General features: G+C 41.6%; 1 protein-coding gene across 2 annotated transcripts in view; it reads left to right on the forward strand.

Moving 5' to 3' along the window:
• LOC144720210 (leucine-rich repeat-containing G-protein coupled receptor 5-like) overlaps nt 1–24,739 on the forward strand; it is a 145,415-nt gene that overhangs the window by 33,907 nt on the left and 86,769 nt on the right. For both annotated transcript variants that reach the window (XM_078596724.1, XM_078596725.1), the window contains exons 3-4: nt 14,861–14,932; nt 22,800–22,871. In XM_078596724.1, the coding sequence (XP_078452850.1) occupies nt 14,861–14,932; nt 22,800–22,871 (144 nt within the window). The remainder of the gene's footprint in view (nt 1–14,860; nt 14,933–22,799; nt 22,872–24,739) is intronic.

Genomic DNA, 24,739 nt, shown 5'->3' on the forward strand with positions numbered 1-24,739 from the left:
GTTTAAATTACTTGTTGGCTTTACTTTGTGTGGATAATAAGTGAAGCCCCTCCACATCTTCTCTGCACCAGCGGCTGTAGGAAAATCGAGAATATGGGCAGAGGGCAGTGCATATTCGACCATGGCAGTTGCACAAATACATTGATTACTAGCATTATAACGCGGCGTTCCCTTTATCGTGGATATTTAACCTTTCCAAAGTCGTATATCAGCATGCATCCCTACTTTGCAGCCTATTTCTTATAATGTCAATGTATTTTATTGTGGAAATTGTTCCATTTCTTGATAAAAGGAAGCATTTTCGCAATGTCATAATATTGCAATGTGACAATTTATCCACAAATAATTAGTTTTCTTTGTTGCGTATAACATACTTTGTTGCATTCAAGTTATATGTGTGTTGCATGCAACATGGCACTTGAGACTGACATACCATGGCATATACCGTCTTGGAAAACGAGGCTGAGGAGACTACAGACACCCAGGGGACGTGCGGAGATGTTGTTATACGCTTCTTGTACATATCTGCCTTAAGGGTTGTTTTGATTGCACGGTCGTTTTTTTAGATGCTCACAGTTTGCTATTCACAACTTCCATTTCTCTTTTAGTAGTAGGGCTACTCTTCCTACATGCCTCGTTAGTTTAGATAGCATACAGTTAGTTGTTTGGTTTGAAAATGTTTACATTGTAATGTCTTCCATTACACGTTGCGCTGCATAAACACTGTTTACATGATCATAAACGTTCAGGTAAGGTGTCGTTAAGAGGAATGGGGTAGTGGTGGGTGGTGGCTGAGCGGTGACACAGCGGTTAACGCACATCACTATCAACAAAGTTCACCCGAGTTCGATCTCCGATCGAGGATAACATCAGTGGCGAGTGATATCTGAACCAGTCCTGACCCCCATCTCACCAATCCACACTGAGCAGCGTGGTGAAGTGTGGCTAAAGACACCGCATAACTGACACAATATGGGGAGGGCCTCATCCAGCAATGGCTTGACAAAGGCTATAAATCATTATTCTTGTATTGCTGCGGTTGTGACGTGCGTGGTTGCTGCACTTGACATTTGGAAGGTTGTAAGTTTAAACACGGGTCTAGGATTGCAGCATACCCCCATTGTACCTTGTACCTCTGCGTACCTTAAGCGAGCACCACTCTTGGCCTGCACGAGGGTAAATGTGACATTTCCACCAATGGGTTAGGGTTGAGCAGCATGTTAAAGGAAACACTGAATATGCAATGGGTCAATGCTTGTAAAAGTCACCTACTACAGAATATGTGGTATACCTAGAACGAGTTTTGAGAACAAATCGGGATCAAATAATTAAGTAGAAAGGCAGACAAAAGCAGGACAGAGTACTCTTCCAAAATTAAATGCAAGAAAGAAAAGCTGTAAAAAATGTTTTCGTAAAGAAGACATTTAATTTGCACGCTCTATCATTCAACAACTCATTTGTTAAACTAAATTGAAATCGGAACTTGTTCTGTGAAATGATCCAGTGAATAGTATTTGTGATGAAGAGTTTTATCAATTGACGGAAAGCCGTATTCAACAACATTAACGGGACGTCTATACAACAGTTATTTTCATATTGGCCATGTCCACTGTCATGCAATAAATATCACTATGGCAATGATGTTGTTACGATACTTAGGGGAACGCTCTTCTTGTAACCTTTATTGTTTTTAACAAACTTAGTTTTCAAAAAAAATGTTTACTTTTCCTTCCATTTTAAGTAAATTCTTTAAAACGTGTGGAGGGAGTTGGTGGGGAGGGGAGTGACCCCACGGACACGGATCTGGGCCATGCTGCTGAACCAGGCAACACGAGTGGCCCATTTCCTGGGCTGCCAAGCCAGCCCAGTGGCCTGTGTGCTGGAAACTCTTGGTTCTCTTCGGGTCACATTCTCATGAAACTAACGATGTTCACAGACTACAAATGGCGACCTAAATTCACACCACTACCGCCGTATATTGTACGTATGCATGTTGAACATCTTTCGTATGTAGCCAACTGCGCTGTACGTACTTTCCATCACTTGGTACAAAGCACAGGTTATTTCTTCAATTTACGTATTGTGTTTGATTTAACCAACAGCCAGCCTATTATTCCTTTGTCTTGTCAAATTGGATTTGTAATTTTACAATGTATAATTTGATTTCTATGTACCAATCCATTATTGCCAAATCATGCATATTATTACGATTAGTTACGTTTTTTTATCCTGGGTGCCAATTTTAAAATATTTATCATTTAAATCGGATGTCATTGCATTAGATGTAAATGGGTTGATACAATTGCGTTCATCGTATTCATTGGTTTACTGACACAACAGCACATTGGCAATCTGCTGCGAGATGAACACCTCCCCAACATAAGCTTACATTTCGCATACAACAATTGCATCATCACAGACTATACATGCATGCGCTATAGAGTGATGTCTGACTGGCATTAAATACACATTTCTTGTACAATTATTATTAAAATTATTTATTATATATTTTTTTTATTTTTCTTATTTTATTATTTCCCTTCTACGTGACTTTACCGAAAGAACCAAGAATATGAATCCCTGCAGTCACGAAAGCTTTAAATAAAAATTGTATTTGTGAAAAGTTAAACAATGCAGTCATTTTTTACGAGCAAATATTAATTATTCCCACAGTGGTTTCTAATTAATCCTGACCCTCCATCATAGAATATATACCACCACCACTACCACCACAATGTGTCCATGTAGACAAACATCTATATAATATCTAAACCAGCTCAAGCCGCCCGTAAACCACGTGACTTCTGTGTGACCATCCTCACTGTGAAACCTTCTTCCCGCCCTCTTTGAAAACGGACGTTTGCTAGTGCAGCATCGCCAAGGCCCTTATGTGGTCCCTTCCTCCCTATCCTCACCTTTCAGTGACCCTCTGCTCCCACGTTTCCATTCATTTTCTATCCCTTTCCTTTTAGTTACCATCCTTTATCTTCTACCCACCCTTTCGCATTCATCTCTCTTGTTCGATACGTGACATCCTTGACTCGAGTCCCCTTCTCGTGCTTTGCCTTGGGTCAAACGTTGTTTGCAACGAAATGGAATTCAAAAAGACCTTGTCCTATGATTGTCCCCTGGCCCGAGAGGTGCCGATCTTTCTTCTCTACGAGGCTCTAAAGCTGAAATTGCATGTGCCAGATTAATAGCCATCACAACGAGAGAATTCATGATTGCCTTAACACTCTGGAATGACGGATGTGAAGGTGTCCAACCTAATATGCATGGCGTGTATGTGACGTGTGTGGTTGTGTAGTGTAATGAAGCATCGAATGTGTACAACACAGCTGTTGAATTTCGAAAATATCCAACAAATTGTTGACAGTACCAGATTATTGTATGCTATGTCCATTTCGAATATATGTCATTGAGCATTTCATAGGTCTGCGATGATGCATATGCTCGGTTTGCATGCATCAACTCATGGTTCTGAGAATCAATTGTTTGCAAATTATATGGCAATGTTACATTTTAGATAGTGGAGTGAACAAATTGTGTCAAAAGAGATAAAACACCATTAAAAAATACAAATGAGATGGCAAATTAAATGAGGCAAAATGGAACTGCTTCTTGTATTGAATCGCAAACCACCGTCCGGACAATTCATCAGATCCCAGGGGGGTGAATTGTTACAAGCCTCACAATTGCTTTGTACACACATGTACAACGTATACACCACGACCGAATGCCATGAGTTCAATACATACACGAGCATAGCTGAACATAATTAAACATAACAGCAATTTGTAAATAACCGTTTTGTTCTAGTCCCCATAGCTTGAGCATGATTCTCGCACAGGCAGTTGGCACCTCCTATACGATTCTGAATTCATGTTAGAATCATAGGAATGCAATTTACTGACATCATCTGAACTACTCCTCGATGAATACGAATATCTCCCAGACACTGCCAGAAAGGACAGCAAAAGCATGCAATGGGGTGTGAGAGGGAGGAGGGTGAGAGAGAGAGAAGTTGGGAGCGGAAAGGCACGGGCTGTGTGATGTTAAAATAGCAGCGTCGCTACAAGACCACTCAGAGAACCTGCCGCGTAACCTTTGCTTACCAGAGGTCGACAATCACTTCGACGTTTCATGGAGACTTGGCATGTACCGGCTACAAACAAGTACTGCTGCTTCCACACTTGCATGGACATGGCAATAAAACGTGCCTAGCTGTTTGTAATGCAGCAGGGAAATTAGCAATGTGCTTTGTGACAACTCAGAAGGTTGGTTGTTTCCTGGCCGGCTTTGGAGTTCCATCGTTAGCGATAATTATCATGCACTGAGCGTGAATAGCAGCCTCTTGGCAGACAGAGGTGCCAGCTGCATTGCCCCCGTTGTCTGTGTCTGAAGATGTATAAAAAGCATTACGAACCACTGAAAAAATATATAATTTGTCTTTACAACGTTTCAGCCCCACTGTGGTTATTGCACTGTGCAATAGGCACCAATCAGCCAATAACATTGATCCCAATGTACTCATTCCGCTCCTTGAATTGTGATTGATTGATTTGTTGCTGGCACTGGTAGCAGGGTGCAATACGCAGTGTAATTCCTGGGAATAAATGAGCCTATGCCGGATTGTTTGACTGACTGAATATAAAAAGTTTCCATATTCTTACGATACGTACAATGTTAGAAAATCAATTATGGAATTGAATTATTTTATTTGTCATTATTATTTCATTTCACTTTGTTCAAGATGATGCTCGTGCACATCCACTAAATTACTATTGGTTGACCATGTTCTTGTATTTAAATGGATACTCCCGGATTGATTTTAATATGGAAGCCACCGAATCAGTTTTCCACATTTCAAATATAACATTAATTGTGAGATATAACAAGATATTTAGTGATACAGCAGACTTTTCTAAATGGACTAAGTAGGATCCCATGCAAGGAGAAGTACATTGCTGCTCATCAGAGATCAGCCCCAGAAAACGATGTAAATATAACTACTTGTGAGGTCACTTCAATAGGCCCTCGTTAATCCACAACAGTGGCACACCTTTTAATGTCTTGTATAGATAGTTAATCGCACATGAATCAATGTTACATTTTTAAACATGAAAGTTGGGATAAGCTAAATTAATTAGAATTGTTTTGTTTGTTGGCAGTCATTGCTGACTTGGTGGACACCCTATAACTCATAAAAATTTCAGAACCCATTTTAATCATCGGTGTCTGCCCAGATTCAAACCCAAGATGCCAGCAGAACCAGCTTACTACTCTGAACCTTAAGCCACCTCAATATATATATACACACACACAGAAAGTGAGCATAATATTTGTTGAGAAGCTCACGGGATGATGAGATGGGACTGGGAAGATTTCCCATGGGGATGGGATTGGGATGAAATTCAAATTTCATCCCCTTGTCCCTCTGTGGCTTAGGCATGAGATAATATGATCTGATAGAAGGATCATGATCCCCAGAGGGGAGGGGAGATATCCAATGGAGAGGCTGTACGCCCCAAATGGAGAGGATAGAACATCCCTATCAGGATATTTAAGCATCTTGGAGCTATGGAGATCAGAAGACTTGACATGGACACTGGGAGTCCTGGGATAGCAATCAATTCCCTCCTTTACCTCCAAATAGATCAATTGTTATAATTTGTTGATTGAAATCTGGAGTTTAGCTCAAGGATTTTTTCCACCCTGAAGGATTGTCGACCTCACCTTCCTGCCGAATCCAGGTCTGCCCCCGTGGGTCACCAACGAAGATTCCAAATGCCTAAAGCTGACCTCAGGTTTAAAAAAAAAGAGAAAATAAAAAAAATGGACCATCCCATGTGTTTCTGGCGCTCCCAGCAGCAATCGCTTACGGGAATCTCTACCCATGTGTGTTGTAGGGACAGACCGCCCCCCCCTCCCCCCAAATTTAAATCGCAATTCTGTAAGCTATGTTCTTTCTGTGAGGGATTGTTTTACATATTTAATCAAATATAATTGGACTTTAACGAGTGAACACATGCACACGTTGTCCGAAGAAAACCGGCCCCATGATTAATCAGGAACTGCGCGTTTGAGGTCCGAGGGTGCATTATTTTACTTGTTTGTAAGCATACTTTAAAGTTGAAATTAGCTAATTGCAGCTCTCAAAACAGTACTTCTTAAGAGTACATGATGATTACATGATGATTACATGTTTGGTTGAGTGAACGTACGGCATCTTGTTCGTGAACCAAATATCATGGCCAACCCTACACTGTCTGCGCATATTACCGATTTGACTCAGCTTATCCGGTTATGGTTACACATACCCTACTTCCTTGTCATCGTTTTCTGCAATGAAATCAAGTTCATGAGGTCGTCACGTCACATTCGCACGTATACTTACTGTGCACATTGTTGTTACGTCCCGCACTGCGCTCCGTATAAAACTTCCTGAAGCTTGGTCCGCAACAATGTTTCCTTCTCGTCACGTCTCACGAATATATCACTCGTGATGTGATCCACGGCACGTGTGGGTTGTCGCGTTTGTCGGCCGCGGTCGATCCACTGCTGGATGAAGGTCCTCCCTAGTGATGCCACCATCCAGCTCCCTCCTGTGCGTCGAATCAATTCGTCGCTCCATCTCCACACTTGCCCTCCTGTTGGATGCGTCCTCTTCTTTGGTGGCAATTCTTAGCACGCACCTTCGATCGGCACAATTGGCTATGTACGTTGCAAAAGAAGTTCAAAGTACATACGTACAACACACGTAATTAAGGTGTAAGGTATTAATGTGCACGTAAATAATAGAGCTGCTCACTTTATAGCAAATATGATTGTGCAGAGAAAAACTTGACAGCTGTCATGCCTCGACATTTATCCAGGGCTATGATTTGCAATGTGATTATCTCTCTTTTTTACCCCATAGCCAACCGTGCTAATCGGAGGTGCATCTTTTCGTGATGATGTTACAAAAGCCAAATTGGTTTGAGCTCTTGCTGGGGCTTCGTGACCTTTTTTGAAAATGGTATGTTATGTTTAAGGGCTTATTTATTTAATAAACAAGAGCCAGGTGCAGAGCACAAGCGACAGGAACAGGGGATAACGGATGATCCGCGTACGACAAGGAGAAAGGGAAGGTGGTTGTGCTCACTGCCCCACCACTCACGCAGGGGCAACGATCGGGGTATTGTGATGTCTTGATGGGTTATTTTTTTCCTTGTTGATAATGTCAATTTAATACATTATCGTGGCATGAAAAGTATTCAATCAATAAAACTTGATATCACAACACGCCGTTCACAATAACATTGCCACGGAGCGTTTTTCGTGCAAATGTAAGACAATTGCATCAATACAATTTGAGATACGCAAAATACTAAAACGAACACACAGTTCAAAATACGGCATACAAAGGAGATTATACAATTCAGGAAAACAAAACATGTTGAGGTTTTGTTCTTTGTAAGCACCCATTGGGTGTTTGTTGTGTGAGTCAATCGTCTATGGTTAGCCAATGGAATGTGGGCCCAGCTGATCATCTTCATCCAATACGCAGTGATTTGGAACCATATTTAGTAGATGCTTAATGATGCATCGGTTAATCAATGATTTTATACCGTAAAAGGTCCACGTGAGCTGCTCCAGCCATCAGTGGCCGCTACATTCACCACATGACAATGATATGGTTTCTAGGATCAAAAGCTAACCCTTGACCAGCACAAATCGGGGGGAGGGTGGGGGGAATCGTCAGACCTCTCAGGTTAAAAGACAAATCTGTGCAGCCAGAAATATAACATGCACGATATAATATACTCGAACCTGGAAATAAAAAAAACATTGCGTTGAATGCAAGTATGAAACACATTTTCACGTGAAAAAAACATTGCAAAGGCTCACACAGAATACCAATGGCCACTTTTGTGTGTTAGCAGAAACTGTTCTTATAAAATAAAAAAATAAAAATTACCCAAATTTCCAGAAATCAGTGGAAATTTGACTCTTTTTCTTCCATAAATTATATAGAAATCATTGTAGCAATTGAAGTACATGGTTCAACTTTTTGATATTGACCTTCTGGAGTGGCCAATCAGCTACAGAACCTGAACCATGCTGAGTGATGCCTGATATGTGCAGACTGCCGTTTATTGGTTGAACGGTAGGTATATTAAGCACTGAACCCTAAGCCCTTCTTGTCTTTGTGTCTTTATGAGGCTAGGCAGGTAACTCATTAATCGTCTGACTATAGCCACTGCATTCAATTAATGCATGAGATGTGACCAATCAGTTGTAATGTCTTTTCGCAACTGGAGATATTATTAATGGGTCGTATGGTGAGTGACCACGTGATCTACTAATAAGAATAATTTACATTTGTAACGCAAATTTAATCCGTAGATCCCAATGCACCCTGTATGGAAAGCAGGAAATAAACAGAACTAAGGGGTTGTAGATAGGCCGATTCAAAGACATGCGTTTTCAAGACAGACAAATATATCTAAGGACTCTGATTGTCTTATCATCACCACAGGAAATGAGCCTTGACCTTGGGGTACTGAGGAGAAAGCGATCCGAAGATAACAGGGACCTCGTTGGAGTTTACACATGAATTCGTTTGTGCAAATATCGTAGCGCCAACCCCTTTGAGTTTGCAGAACGGTGTGGGAAACTGGACACATTTATTAATTTCTTCTCATTTTCAGAGAAGGCTGCATAATGTGTGATGTGACAATTAGGGGTATCTCAAAATTTGTTTTCCAAAATTGGCTCTGCTGAAATGTTGACATTGCATTGCACGTATAAAATACAACATAAGCATTGCATAAAAAAAATCTTGTTTGAATTTGGTTCAATGAATTGACTTATCTTATAGAGCCGTGCAAACATCTGGGGGCCAACTACGTTCCTTTCCACTCCTGCTAAATCTAATGCAGGAATGGAAAAATGGAGGGACAATTAATCATGCACCCAGGAATATATAGCTTTGGACTATGCTCACCACCTGCTAATTCCTTAACATAATTACCAAGCAGTGACATTGATTGTGGAATAGACAAGGCTCTGTTCCTGGGGTGGATCGGGCTTTTGCAAGTGCAGCTCCAAGACTAGGAATCTCTTTGCCTTTGGTAAATAAAAGACAATCAGAGTCGTTGGAGCTATTTAAGTTGCGTCTTGAAAACTCACCTCTGTAAACTGGCCTTCAGTCCAACTCGTTCTGGCCATTTCCCTTGCAGGTTTATTCCCTGCTTTCCATATGCAGGGCATTGGGATCTATGAAGTAAATGTGGCTTAAGATTGTAAAGTATTATTAGTAAATTCGCCACAGTGGCGAGATGTATTCGACCTCGCCTGATATATAGGAGGTCCTGGGTTCGATCTCGACCCTGATGCTTTCTGTATAATTGAAGTTGTTTCATGTCTCTCTCCCCATGGTCGCATGGATTTTCTCCAGGTCCTCTGGTTTTTCCTTCCACATTTATAATCAACATGCGTTTAAAGTATTTGGCTGCTATAAATGTCCACGTGATAAGCCACTTCGTTGAGCTATCATTTACGGCCAAGTTGCTTCTGAAAAAAAGCTATAGAACTCAGTGGGCCTTACCAGGTAAAATTAAAATAATTAATAGCTAGGCCATTGTGTCTGTTTTACAGCACACAATGGCCCGAGTACAACTAAGTTGTTAACACAAAAATGATTCCCCCACCTTTCATTACTGAAGTGGAGTTTTGTTGTTGTTGTTTCTGGGAATGATGATAATTAACTACAGCAGTGTTTTAGCTATTTTAGATTGTTGAATACAAGGTGTGTTTAACAGAGTGTATGATCCATAATGTTGAAATTACACGGGCAAACACCAACACAGCTCAACCAATTTAAACACGATTGTGGGATAATAAGTATTATTATTATTGTTTTATAGGCAAAGGTGATTCAGAGCAAAGTCATGCTCCATTTACGTGTGCCAAAATTATATGGGGATCTGTGAGGCTGTGATGACCATTCTATCAGTTACCTTCAAACAACATGTAGATAATGAGCTAGCACATTATACACTGACAAGGAACGTTCACGGAGTGTTAGGCTCCAATTTCAACCAACACAATTGCATTAACCCTTTCACATTCCGAGACATCTGCAAGTTTCAGGCTGGGTCCCGTTCACCACGGAATCTCGGAATGCGCAAGCGGTCAGCATTAATTTAATGTGTTGTACTCACCGCCGAGAACCCTAGCGACACGACCGCACTACTTAATAGTTGGCGCCAATCTGTACCACACGCCCTCCCGCATGCCCTTGTGGGAACCTCGGAATGTCTTTTGACCTGAATATGTATCGATAAAGCTATTTTATTTTTGTTTTTCTTCTGATTCCGATCCAATGACTTACACGGCATTGGAAGAAAAACTGATGACGTACACATGTCATCGGAATTGGAAAGGGCTAACAGAGCATGACCATAGAACAGGACTGGCGAGATTTCACGTGTCCCTCATTGCCTCTTGGGGCACCACGGTGGCAAGACGTTAACTTCCTCGCCTGGCATATAGGAGGTCGTGGGTTCGGCCCACGCTATTTCTGGCTTGCACTCATGAGATAATCGCAGGCCACTATTACCCGTGACATTGGCATACCTCACTATAGTGATGGGCTCCTTGCTACATCTGTAACATGGCTTAGATTGTTTGTGTCTGTTGGCAGCCAATCTATGTATGTATGTAGGTATGTTCAACTTCTTTCACACCGCACGTAGCCAACTGTGCTAATTGGAGGTGCGGGAAATGTTTCAGAAGGCATTGCTCTTTAGAGGGGGAAAATCCTGTGCTACTCACAATGTAGATCTTACAGGATGTCCCACGACCCTAAAGCGTTTGGTAGGCAGCTGCAATATCCACACATTTCACGTGATGTCTTCTCCATTCTCCTGGAGCCGTGGATTTGTCATTGTCATGCAAGTGTTCGCTTGTGAACATTTTTACATCCACAATGCTGCAGAGTTAATGTCTAAAACACTCAGCTTTTGCATTAAATATATATCGCTGTATTTTCTTGTTGTGCCTTATGTCGGTACGGTGAATGGGCACAGGCCGTTTGTCTTTTTTGACAGCAGGAAATACGTATTTTCCAAAAAGTGAGCTCATTTATAACAAAAGCCAACCATGTCTCTTTTGAAATCACAAACACAGACGGGCGCGCGCGTTCACACAGACACACCTTACCGTGCGACTAGGAGCGCAGTGTGGAGAATACGCCTGCGGTCTCTGTGACACATCGTGCACGCGACCTGCAGGCACGACTGAAATTGCATCAATGTGCCCCGGAGAAGGGCATTACATTTTGCTTATTTTGCATCGGTTCCTTTCCCTGTCATATTTGTTGTCAATCTTTCTCGTCATTGAGTTCACTCTGTAGTTCCATTTACTAGTTTTTTCCCTCGTAAGTTTAATTGACGAAAAGTTGTTACGTTCTTTTCTGCCGTTGATATTTTTTGCCACAAGGAAGGCATTTGGGTTGAGCAAGCTGGAGGACAACGATTGAAGCCCTAACCTCATTGGCATATACAGTATATCGATGTATGGGGGAACACATCTGGCAACATCGTCTGTGACAGAAGCCACAATATATGAGAATACCATATATGCAGTTTGGACAAAATTGTGAGATTAAAGTATTTCGGTCACACGGCGTTGCAACAAAATCCCCACAATGGCATTCAAATCACAGAACATACGATCGTTTACGCGCCAGCAAAAAAAACAGCTGAGAGGAGCAAAAGAGCATGGTGGCTGCACGGCATTTCTATCTTTATTAAATATCATAAAAAGGACGTTTAACATAACCTCAAACCATCTTTCATCTTGCCCGCTTTCTTGTCTGCTTCTCAACTCCGCCAGGTTTCAAGGTGGGGCACTGCTATTGACTTTTAACTAAGACACAAAAGTCCCGAGGCTACCTCTAGTGTGCAGTATTTGTTTTTGAAAGCCCAGAATCAAAGTTTTTTTTCATCCCAAAGAAAATGTCACGGACAATGCTTGTAATGCCCTTGAGTCTGAAAATAAATATGCCCTCTGGTAACGCACTGTGAGAAACGCTCGGCCTGGACCTTTGGTGCGAGCGGCAGAATGTCGCAGTGACGCACGCGAAGAGACACTGCCAGCAGATTGGTGACATGCGTCCTGGTCAATAAACTTGCACTGGCGAGCTCACTATTCCTGTCGCGTGAACTATTCGGTCACGTGAACATCAGTCGCTCTGTTAATCACCTGGCAGTGCAATATGTTGCGTGTTTTCACCACGAAACTATTCGCAAGATGTCTCGCCGATTCAAAAGACGCAGCAAAAATGAGCAGGCGTCAGCTATTCAGAGATCAATATACCAGGTGAGCAAGTTCCTCGATCCTGATCTAAAAGTGAGCATAATTGTATTAGAAAGAGGTTCGGTTTTCCTAAAAAAATAACACCAGTGGTTAACTTGCCTCAACAAAAGTAAGAACTAAAAAAGAAATCATATGACACTTTTAAAAGTTACCAGCCACAAGCGCCCCCTTGCATTACCCTTTGAACAACATGATACAGGGCCTGAAAAATTAAGCACATTAGCATCTTGATAGTTGCCTTTTCCAATGAGATACAAGATGCTTTTTTATATTTCAATGACATCCCTGACTTGTTTGATGGAATAACATTGGCCGATTGCATTTAGTCTTAAAAATCCCATTGACTAATCTTGCTTTTTTTACATTTGTGAAAGCTATACACGTTGAACGTGATAATGCGAGTGTATTTGTTTAGCGAGGTGAGACCCCAAGAGACCAGGATAGCGTAATTGGCAAAAGAGACCTTTGGACATTAATTTACGATTGACAAAACCCTCGCATGATCGGCCAAGAAAATATAGCGTAGTGAACATTACATTGATAATTTACATGGAAAAAGCTTGTCATAGGTATCAAGAGCTATTGTATGCTACATATTTCTCGTATCTTTCTGTACGGGTTAAGTAATACTGCATTGGGCGATTTGAGTATGAAACGATTTACCTTTGGGACATTCCACGCTGAAAATCGATATCATAGACAACATGTATGTAAATGTGGTGATTAAATACCATCATATTTCTTGAATACAAATTTCGGTCACACTGCAATTAACAAACAAACATCAACACACGTGTCAACAACATTGCCTTGGAAATGAAAAAATAAATATATAATCACATATCATAAAGGGCCTTTGCCTGAAGCCTCGCCGATTATATGTGAAAGAGAAAAAAAATGAAGGCAAGTGCTGCTGATGAGTTTGTTTAATTTATCTTGCATCGTGGCCTCTCAGCTTGTTAATTTGTGGCACCTTCGTTGGAACGAACATTTTAATCGCAGCAAGAAGTGACAAGCAGTGTACACAGCCAATGTGAAGCCACCTCGACCCCTCCTGCATCACAGACACCCTTTTGAAGCTGCATATTTCATCTTCCCTTGAAATGGCCCTACTCTCCCGACGCGTAAGAGCCTGCGGGGAAAGTTACGTCTCTGCCCTGTCAATGAAACCCCAAATAACAAATATCATAGAAAAACCTTCACACATCCACCTGCGTTCCAGATTGTGCAGAATAATTTACATGTCAGCATGTCACACTGTCACGAACATAGTAAGAGGTACGTAGCATTTGAAGGGCATTAGGTCATCAGTTTTTGCGTGCATATACAGTATATGTTATTTTTTTAAATGACCAGGTGCTACAAACCGCTCTGACTAAGCTGCAGCATTTGACATGATGATTGATGACAGTAATAACACACTCGCAAACACACGTATTCATTACACATTGTTCACAATATACGTTATCAACACTTAGTCGCATGTCTGCGTCCTTGATACATTAAAGAGCATTATGAGAGTCAGAACCCAATTTTTCATTTTGCTGCATGCACACTAAACCGAGTGAAATCCAGTCAAAGCACGCGTCGAGAAATTGCTTAATTACTGAAATAAATTGTGGTACATATATTATTTTAAAAGAATTGATAATTAGAATAACCCCTTTTGTGAAATATCAAAGAGGGTCACTGGCTGAAATGATCAATTGTATAAATGATTGCAGCCACACTGCTGAGTGTGAAGATACGAGCATGCGTTGCCCTTTGTTAGAGGAATGGATATTGTTTGCAATACCTGGGGTGGGAACCATGAGATATAGGCATGGTTTTGTATTAACCATAAAGAAAAGAAAAATGTTAAAAAATTGAGGGGTTTTCACGTCAGTTAATGATATACTTCATATCATTATTAATTAGGTATCCATATTACATGTTAGTAAGGTTTGTCATGTAAACAGAACATGCCAATTTGTTACTAGTACAGCACACCGGTGTGTTGGAGAGCAAATCGACAACATGGACAATCTGAGTACATTGATAACCTTCTGATAGCGATTAATTTACAATCTGAGTACTCAGATTGTAAACAACATTAACATTGTAAATGTTAATGTTTTTTAAACCTACAGTCAGAGCTTAACATTCTGTGTGGAGTGTTGTTCGTGAGAGTGCTGTCAATGTACACGTTGTCCAAGCGAACTCGCACTGCTTTCCAATTGCAGAATTTCTGTATTTAATGAGGAGGGGGGGGTTGTTAACACGACACTCGACACATTTACACTGTCTTTGCTCTTTTAATTGCCATCTTTGAATAAAAAGAAGCGATTGGACAAACCGCACTTTATATAATTTTCTGTTGATGGTGAATGGCAGACACATCCAATACACCCTAACGTAACTGGATATGTGGTACCGTGTATATATTGAGTGTTCGCCAAGACATGCTGCCGCTCACTCGGTAACTCGATCGCATGTGTGTATTTTCTCGTCGCAGGCGATTGGCTGGCAATGACTTGGCCCATGTACCCAAGAGCTCCTTTGCAGGACTGGGCAGCTTAAGAGTGCTGTGAGTATACGTACCCATGCTGCTTTGTGCACACACTGCACAGCTGATTATGCATTTAAACCCGTGTAGATATGTATGCAATGTAACGTGCACTTATATCTGTACATTTTAAGCTGTTGGCTGAATCTGGTGCATTAATTTAATGATTGCTAATCAGGCAATATGTTTAATGAGCATTTGCACAAACAAGTTTATTTCCTGAAATGGCCTCAACTACACTGAGTCTCATCAGCAACATGTGGCCTGTTAAACCATTAACGAATAAATGCTTTGACATTGAACAGGAGACTTGAACAGCTGCAGTTTCAATTGCCTCCTCATTTATTTAATGAGTGTACTCTGCATGAGACTAAATTTTATCTGCCTAAATCAGAATATTAACTGCTGGCAATGGATTTCAGGGCTTGACTGAGTAGAACTTACGTGGCTTTTGAGTGTCAAAGTGATTTCTTGCTGCAATGAGCATCGAGGCAGTGTGCATCTCCTGTTTACAGCCCTGAGGCAGTGGTGGGAATTATTTAATCATATGGCAGGGGTAAGTCTATCCATAGGACAACCACTATTGATAAAGTGGTACTTATTTTCTCAACCCTAGAGGTATGATGGGCTTAGTCAACCCCCAAACAGGATTGAACTTGGTTAAGAAACAGGCAAGCAGGTTGATAAACAAAGCGGGGGGGGGGGGGCAACTGAGGCATTCAGTGGTTGCCATTCCAGCGCTTGGGATACGGACAACCGCATTGGTGGAGGAGTGGTGATGTTACGTTGTAAAATAAACACGTATTGATATACATTTGTTTGTATTTCAAAGAAAAAAAGAGGTCTATAACACTGCACGATTGCTAAAATATGTAAATACCACTGGTGTAATCACGAACTAATTGATAGTTTATACCGGCTGAGGCAGATTACAATTGTTTCCACATAATGTGCTCTTAAACGGAATGCAACTTGATAAAAGAAGAAAATAAAAATCCATCGCTACATTTTACTATAAAATAAACTTTTTTTTTTAAACGCATGCAAATACGTATTAGCGTTATATATTGCCTCAATTATGGCTAGCACATTTTATTTCAATATTTTCCTGAAAACGAATATTTATTATTTATGTTAATTAAGTTCTCCCGAAACCAGCAGATTTTTTTTCTTTCTGTCCTGCATTTCACCGTGGCCAATGGCAATATTTATTTGAATTTAATCGCCGCGCAATGAAATGGCCGCTGGAAAATCATGGCAGAATAATTGAAAAAGCAATGTTCGAGGGCTCGTGTTCTCAAGGGTGCAGTGGAAAGAGTGAATGTTACAGTGAGCCCTTAAATTACTTAAACAAACAGGTTCGAGCCACGAAGGCCACCATTTCACCCAGTAATTATGAAGCAATCCCATAGCATATGTCACATACCCATAGGCTTAAACCAGACCCTTTAGTTTATCAGATTTCTCACGTGGAATTCTACTACAAATGAATACATATTGTTACTAGATAACAGCTTTACATGGTAAAATGCCAACACTTGTAATTTATTAAAACCTTTGAAAGCAACAAGTCCTCATATAGTGGCATGCACACACACACTGTCTCTATCAGGAATTTGTTTATATGAAAAATGTATATTGAAGAACAGTATAGCAATTGAAACTAGCTACTACCAATAGCTAGAAGTATTATTTGTGCTATCAAATTAACGACCCACGGTGTATAACTATATAATTAGCACGTGTGGCTCTAATTAGCAGGGTTGGCTACGTATGGTGCGAAAGAAGTTCAACATACATAAATAGGTACTCGTGTCAGTGTTCTTTGCTTAACAAAGTGATATGATTGTGATATTTGTTATCTCCTTATCAACTGTAATCATTTACATTCTGTTATTATTGTAAATTATGGTTCATTATGACATTTTGGGATTTGCAAAGGTGACACCAGACCACAGTGACCTACTTTTTTTAATGATTCCACAGTCATATCCATACTATCTTCATAAGATAGAGCAAATGCTTGAAAATTCCCACCTGAAGTTATGGAGTCTGGATAATTGAATACAATTTTCTCTGTAATCAATGGCGATCACACAATTAACACTTTAGCCACAACAGCCAAACATGCAGCACATTGCGATGACAACTTCACACCACGGTTACAATATCACCAATCGACTCGCGCTAAATATTGTTTTGCCCATCCTCAAATTGATCCCCGTGAGCGATGGCGATGATTGCATGAGAAGGATCACACCCCTTGCATTGCACCTCGTGGTGTCTGGTGCAAACATCCTTAAATAACTTGCTTGACTGTTGTGACTCTGCTTAAAAACTGATGTATGTAAATTGACTGAGCGCCACATGTGTGTGCTGTCCATAACAAGGGCCCGATGAAAAAAAAAATGCTGCCAAAAATAGAAAAAAACAACTTCGTGTGCATCTTCATGGCCTTCCAGTAAATATTGAGTAGTATTAGTCAGTTATTCTTTGGTCTTTCGGTAAAGTCACGTAGATAGGTTCAAAGAAAATACCAAAAAAACTAGGACGTTGCGATCGCAACACAAGCAGTCGTCATCAGAAAAAGGTGGGTTAGCTTCTAAAGGCAACTGCTAATAAAGGTTTAAAATGGACATAGCCCAAATGTCAGCAGCCAATTCCAATGCAAGTGGTGGGCAGCAAACCACGGCAGTGGTGGGCTTTCCACCAATCAAAGGGCTGCCAGGCAAAAATTAGCATGTCAATGCAAGATCGCCGAGCATCCTTCCCGGCGAGTGTGCCAAGGTGGCTTTCACATTATCATAGCCACCTTGCATTTGCGTGGTATATAATTTCATCACGCCCTCTTTGGCCACGTGCGCACTGCAATCAGTGCAATGACGTCCTAACGATGTCATTCAGTCCTGTCCGTGTGACATCACCGCGGGACGACGACGTCATACAGAAGCAGTATGAATGCAAGTCAATCGGGAAGCCAACTTTCGGACGATTGTACTGATAAAATGCGAGTCACTCTTTAGGAATATGTTGGCTTCCATGACTTTGTATTGGACGTTATTTGTTTTCGTTCGAATTTTCAGGGACAAAATTTGGAAAGGTGCCAATTTTTAAGGAATGTCCTCGCCAAGAGACACGTTTTTGCTTAATCAATGTTTTTCCTACAACGTACCGTTTGCTAGATTCAGAGCGTGACGGACAAACAAGTGCGCATTTTACAGATAGATGCCTCGAGGGGTGTCCGTGGCTTCCCTGGTGACATAGCAAACCCTAACTACGTGGCTCAGAAAACCCATTGGGGTGTTCACCCTCTTCGCTTGGGGGGGGGGGGCAATACCCTACCTGAGCTGGGGCTGCTCGAGTTGATCCCAAGTTGTGGCTGGGAAGCTTCAGCCTTCTCTGTTATGCATCACGCTTTTAATGAGAGCGTCACTTATTGGTGAGAAAGTACTCCGTCCGTGGGGCGAGCATCCCATGGGTACAGCAAGAGAGAGAGATGAGAAAGAATACAAGATGGAGAAAAGGGAATGAACAATGAGCTCGCTTTCTTACGAAAAGCCCACCAGATCACGCGATGTTAAAGGTTTAAATATGTGGGCACTTGACTATTCATTTCCACTATTTCTACATTAAAAAGTTGACTTTGCAGAAAAATTATTCCATACATAAATAAAATTGTGGATGTGTGAGAAATTAAACATCAAACGGGTCAAAGTCAAATTATTCGAACATTTTTTATTTGTAGTAAAGTCCGTAGATTGTTTGGTGTGTGTTGCGCTGGTTCAAGTGGTTAGCGCACTGCGCTACAAACCTGGCTACTCGGGTTCAATACCCGCTCAAAGCAAACGGCAGTGACGATTATTTGAACCGGTCCTGGGCCTTCCCAGGTCGACTCAACCTAAAATGAGTACCGGGTGCGGTGTGTAAATGTTGCCACTCGGGAGACAAAGGCGGCTGGGCGTGGTGTTAGCCACCCACGCCCTCGTGTGCCGCGCCGGCCTTTATAGGTGTTCGCTAACAGCACTTGCCCCAACAGTCTGTTGAGGCTATACAGGGGGGGTCTTTGTCTTTTGCAGTGGTTAACGCACTGCGCTATGGACCTAGCGACCTGCTCACGACCAATACGTACTTTGGTAGGATACACCACATTGGTGAACACCAGGCACAGTTGTGCCTACAATATTCCTGCTCCTGGCAGTCTAATACAACCACAGCAACAATGTCAAGACGTCCGAAATGTTCACATATACACGCAGATTATGACAGACAAGTATGTGTGCTACATGTCTACCTTTCATCATCATCTATTCCTACATCTTCTGTTCATTGAACCCTTCTTCAACAAAGATGTGTATAACATGCACACTACGGTATGTGTTGGTGAGATATACTGTATATATTTATTTATTCGTGGTTATCTGTAGGGCCAGTTGGTGGTGTCTGGTGTTTTTACACCCATTCTTTGGGGGAATAATTGGAGCAACTGAGATGTAAAATGTTTAAAATAGATTAAAATGTTCCCTTGACATGGCTACAGTAATTAAAAAATCAAGGAGTAATTTATATTAATGTTGGGATCAAATATCACTTGCAATCTACATACATTGTTAACATTCTGTATTTATATGCTATATTTAATGCAAACGTTATGCATAATCTTTATATATAGTGCACATCAGCAAAGGAATCTGACAGCTCCGAAAATGAAATAAAATTCGTATAAATCCTTTACAGTTCCAATTCATGGTATATAAAATACGAGACATTAGTTGCAAATAACAAATGAATGTGCCCTAAGCAAAAGAACGTGAAACCATGATTTGTTTATTATTATAATTAAGCCAAATTACGCAATGCACATTACTGTATTCGCATTCTACACTGCCATGTGTGGTTTTTTTATGGTCAGTACAATGTTTACAACAATTATGACATTTATAATACTCAATTCTTGTTCGGTTGGAAGGGCCACGACAGAAGCTCTGGCCGTACGTACGTTCGTCACGTTCTGCGAGGTAACGAAGCCCCGTGCATCATTTGCCGGGTTGCCAGTGAAGTCCACTAAAGTCAGAAACTCGGTGGCGTCGTGGCTGTTGTAGCTTTGCCCTCCGCGAGCACTGCGACTCCTCGGGCCTGAGCGAGAAGCGGGTTACACCGCAGCAGATCATCGCATACACATGGGGAGGGTACATTGCACTTATTTAATTTTTTGGCTGGCCATCGAACAAAGGCGGTCGCTGTGTTGCACGCTTTCGGATTCGCCTCTGCCGGCCGTCTGGAACGCTCTTCCTTCCGGTAAAAGCAAGCCACTGGAGCTATGCACTTTTCAATCATCATCTAGATTGAAAACTCATTCCTCTAGAACTGCCTTTTGTGTTTAGTTTGTTGGCCTTTGCTCCGCAGCTCTGGTTAGAGTGGTTGGCTACGCACGGTGCGAAATAAGTTAAACATTCCTCACATACATTTCAGGAGTAACATATTGCGGTACCATATCCTCAATGTATCAAACCCTGTAAAGGGTTGCTATGGCAGCTGGGCGCACAGTATTGCATCATATCTTGGTGGCCTTTCAGCTCTTGCTGTCCACCGTTTATTTTCCTGGTCTAACATTTGCCACCATTCGTGTGCTCAGGCTCGTAATTTCAATTTCTGGACTTTGCCATTCATCTCTGGGTAAACTTCTCGGCTGCACACTCAAACTCCCAGTTGTCATTGAGGATTTATAAACTGAACAAGTGAACTGACCGCAAACAAATTGTGATCTTTACCAAGTCGGTGATTGCCTAAGCAGCCAGATATTCATTGTATATATATTCAAAAAACTTCACATAATAAGCAACAAACATCAAATATTCAGCTGACCAGCATTGGTACAGGTTAATTATTCCACAACCTTGGATTTCCTCTATGTAATCCAGTGTTAAGAGTTTGCTGTTTTTTCACCGAAGGCCTTCATGGGTAGCACATTTGTGTGCCATACGTGCGGTGTGTAAAGTGCAGAGTCTACCGACACGCACCAACGAACTGCTACCAAAGCCAAAGAACATTTACATTTTACTCTTGTCAGGAGAAGCCAGAGAACTTGAAGTGATGGCACACGTGAGATGGGAATGGCGCAAAACAAATGTGTGCAGATAGGTAAGCAACCTGACCTTTGCGATTCTGCACAGTATTCTGCATGTACGTTATCTCTCAATTAAATTACAACATTAAATTATCCTTTGCCTGACTGAAATGGGCCTATTTCAAACAGTTAGATTTCATGGTTTTGACAGAATTTTCAAACAAACTTGAAATCTATGGCGTTTTAAAATAACCATTTAGCATTTTTAGCAACGTGTATGCATGTATGTTGAACATATTTCACACCATACGTAGCGTGTGTACCAGATTAATTGCACTTGTGGCAAGTGCTTTGTTGGGCAGACAGGACGAATGATCAGCACGAGACTAAAAGAACACCAAATAAATATTAAATACTTCCAAATACAACTGTCGGCAGTGCCAGAACACGTGTGCCAACACGGACACTCAATTTATTTTGATAACGTTGAAGTTCTGTGCAAAACTAGGTACTACTGGCCAAGACTAATTAGATAATCTATATAAATTGAGAGAAAAAAAAATTTAGCTGTTCGGATAACTGCAGGCTTAGTGCTGCTTCGAAGCGAATCATTAAATAATACATTGTTTAAATGCATGCCTGTACATGTCACCATACATCAATGGGGAATACGTGTACGCAGACAGTAACAGGTATTGCTATTTTATTTCACGGAAACGACAGGAGGTAGAAGAACAATGTGCATGCTTAATGTGCCTTGAATACCAAATGAATAACCCAAACGGCAATGGATATCCATTGTCATTTATATGCATTCATTAATCCCCTCCTTCACGTGAAGAGCTCACAAGTGACGTCACACATCTATCCCTCTTTTTAAGGAACGAAACAGGAGGGTTTCTCCACAAATCTGCCTGTCACCTGATGAAGCTAGTTGTAATTACTAGTGAAACGTTGTACTCAGATTGTAAATATTGTGGATTTGCTCTCCAACACACCAGTGTGCTGTACTAGTAACGAATTGGCATGTTCTGTTGTGTGACAAACCTTACTAATTGGCTGTGTCGTTTGGTGGCGAGTTTAACGATACATTTATATGTACGCGATTTAACCCATAAACCTATATTATAGAGTATATAGAGACAGCCGTGAGGAAGCACAGCAATCCAGCCAATGGTATATGGGCATTTCCATAGCGGTTATGAGAAATACGTATTTGAAAACTGTCAAGTAAGTTCCAGCCCGAATACCGTTGAGGTAGTGCTCATCTCCAGGTTGCAGCCCTCCTCAGCCAGTGGTGGAAATTCCACATTCCTATGGCAGTGGTGAGTATATAGTATTACCACTGTTGCCTTCCCCACAAAGTGGCACTTGTACTCGTGATTACCGTCCAGATGACAGACACCCAGTATCTTTATGGTAAAGTCCTCAATGACTGGCCATGAACACAACGTGACAGCCTCAACATTCATCTGCAACGAAGGGGACATGACAAACTCTTCTGAAGATGATCCAATGTGAGCAACGCTTTATTATTAGGTTGCATTGCTATTAGGGACCCGCCCTTGCAACAAAAACTGGCCACATTGATCAAGGGATTGCTTGCGCCTTTCGTGGGAAAAACCCGCTGAGCCCTATTGTCTCATCACGGCCTATAGGTGTGCCACTTCCTGCACGCCCGGCACGAGAGCGACCATTGTCATCGCTAATTTAAGACGTTCGAGGGCCGATTGGAAAGCATGACGAGAATCCGCGTGTATTCATGATTTTTCTCCCTTGTTAAATCAGGACTAACAGCATCTTCTTCTCTCTCTCATTCCCCAGAATGCTGCAGAACAACCAGCTGAGGGAGGTGCCCAGAGAGGCACTGCGAGACACCACGGGGCTCCATTCTCTGTGAGTACCTTCTGGCCAAACCCATATTATGCACGAACTGGATCGCAATCCAGGACAATATCGTGTGCATTCGATGTTTATTGCGTGAGCCTATCCCGTGGTTGAGCAAGCATAGGCCAAAAGGCCAAGGAGTCACAATGATTTATTGCCGAAATGTATGCATGCATGTGTCGTGACTCTCGGACAACTTGAACTGTAGATGTTTATTTATTTATTATTTAGGGCGCTTCACGCAGATAACTTGGGCCAGGATCACGCACAGATAACTTGGGCCAGGGATAGTACGCAAGTAGCGACGACACGAAGATAGTGACTATGTCAAGACAGCGACGACCCAAAGACAGCGACGGCATGAAGACAGTCGACCCCGATCCCATGGCAGCTCCGAACCTTGCCTCTTGCCTCCTTTAATTCCCAGTGTGGCCCTCACTCCGCGCCCGAACTCTCTAACCCGTTCCCGAACTTCCCAGATGGTTCCCATTCAATAATTACCCCTCCTGACCATTGGGCCACAAACTGTTCCTGCACCCGCACTGTCTCTACACATGTATGTTGAACTTCTTTTGCACCGCACATAGCCAACCATGCTCAATAAGCATTGAGGCAGTGCTCATCGCACATGTATAGCCCTGAGCTCGTGGTTAAATTTCCACATACCTTTTACAGAAGCGGGACTCTCCATACGACAACCAGCACTGACTTCCCCGGAAAGCGGTACTTTATTTGTATCGACCTCAAGAGGAATGATGGGCTGAGTCAAACCCGCAATGTTTCCAAGCCGCTCAATCTACCGCTGAGCCACCTCGTTGGTGTGACTCACGATAGTTTTGCTTCGATCATTGGGGCACCCTGACAGGCATTACATGGGGATGTTACGTGAAGTAATGGATAACCCAGGCCCACTGGAAATCTGACCATTAACTCGATGGCCATTTGAACAATATACATACAGCCAATCCACCCACGCAGCGGCCCAACTGAACTTTGAAACTGGAAGTATCATCATGGTGGAATGTTGTTTTTGTTATGCCGCTCGACTTGCCAGCTGTTTAATTTGCTTCAGTGTTTGTGGTTTAACATGAATCCTTTCAAATGTAAATTATAAACACTGCTTTCGTGACGGCAATACTAGTTAGACAATCAGTGGCTTGACTTTAGTTAAGTTTATTTTGAAGTACCCTGTGAGTTAAAAAAACTCTTAAGTCGGGTTTCATCAATAACAACAACACACGGTTATTGTGACAGACATAACACATCAGATAAAAAAAATTAATGAATAATACAAATTAATACATAAATAAAACGTAATAAATCATGTAATTTTAAATATTAAAAGTACCTTTTAAAAGTTTTAGCCGATTAAGGAATCAAAAAAAAGAGTGCAAGATTCATGCATAAAAAGTGGATGTCACACACATCACAGCAGCCCTTTTGCTCTGACAAGTACGTGCGTGGAATTAGGCGTGGATTCTCAGAGCAGTACTTCTGCCAGCGAGTCCTTGACCGTAACCTCCTTCCCCTCGACACGACGGTTGAAATTTCCGCGGCAACTTCATTCCTTTCCCGTTCTGGTTATGATAAATTGAGTTGAGGTCGACTGTTCTGGGGGGTGAGGGGCGTGTGATCGATCGGACTTCTTGTCATTCCATTATCAAGTCAGTATCACTTTGTTGGGAAATGGGCTTACATGTGTTGTAATGAAGAGTACTTGTTGAAGCTAGCTTTCAGAGATTGCGATACAGCTGCCAGATTAAAAGCATTCAGCAAAGCAGCCGACCGCTCACTCGAACATGTTCAGTTTATCTCAGTGCTGATATTGTTCTGATTTATTACACATGTCATATTGATGGCATCATGTCATCCCATTT

The sequence above is a fragment of the Lampetra planeri genome, chromosome 8, assembly GCF_965212315.1.
Source record: "Lampetra planeri chromosome 8, kcLamPlan1.2.h2, whole genome shotgun sequence".
Lineage (NCBI taxonomy): Eukaryota > Metazoa > Chordata > Hyperoartia > Petromyzontiformes > Petromyzontidae > Lampetra > Lampetra planeri.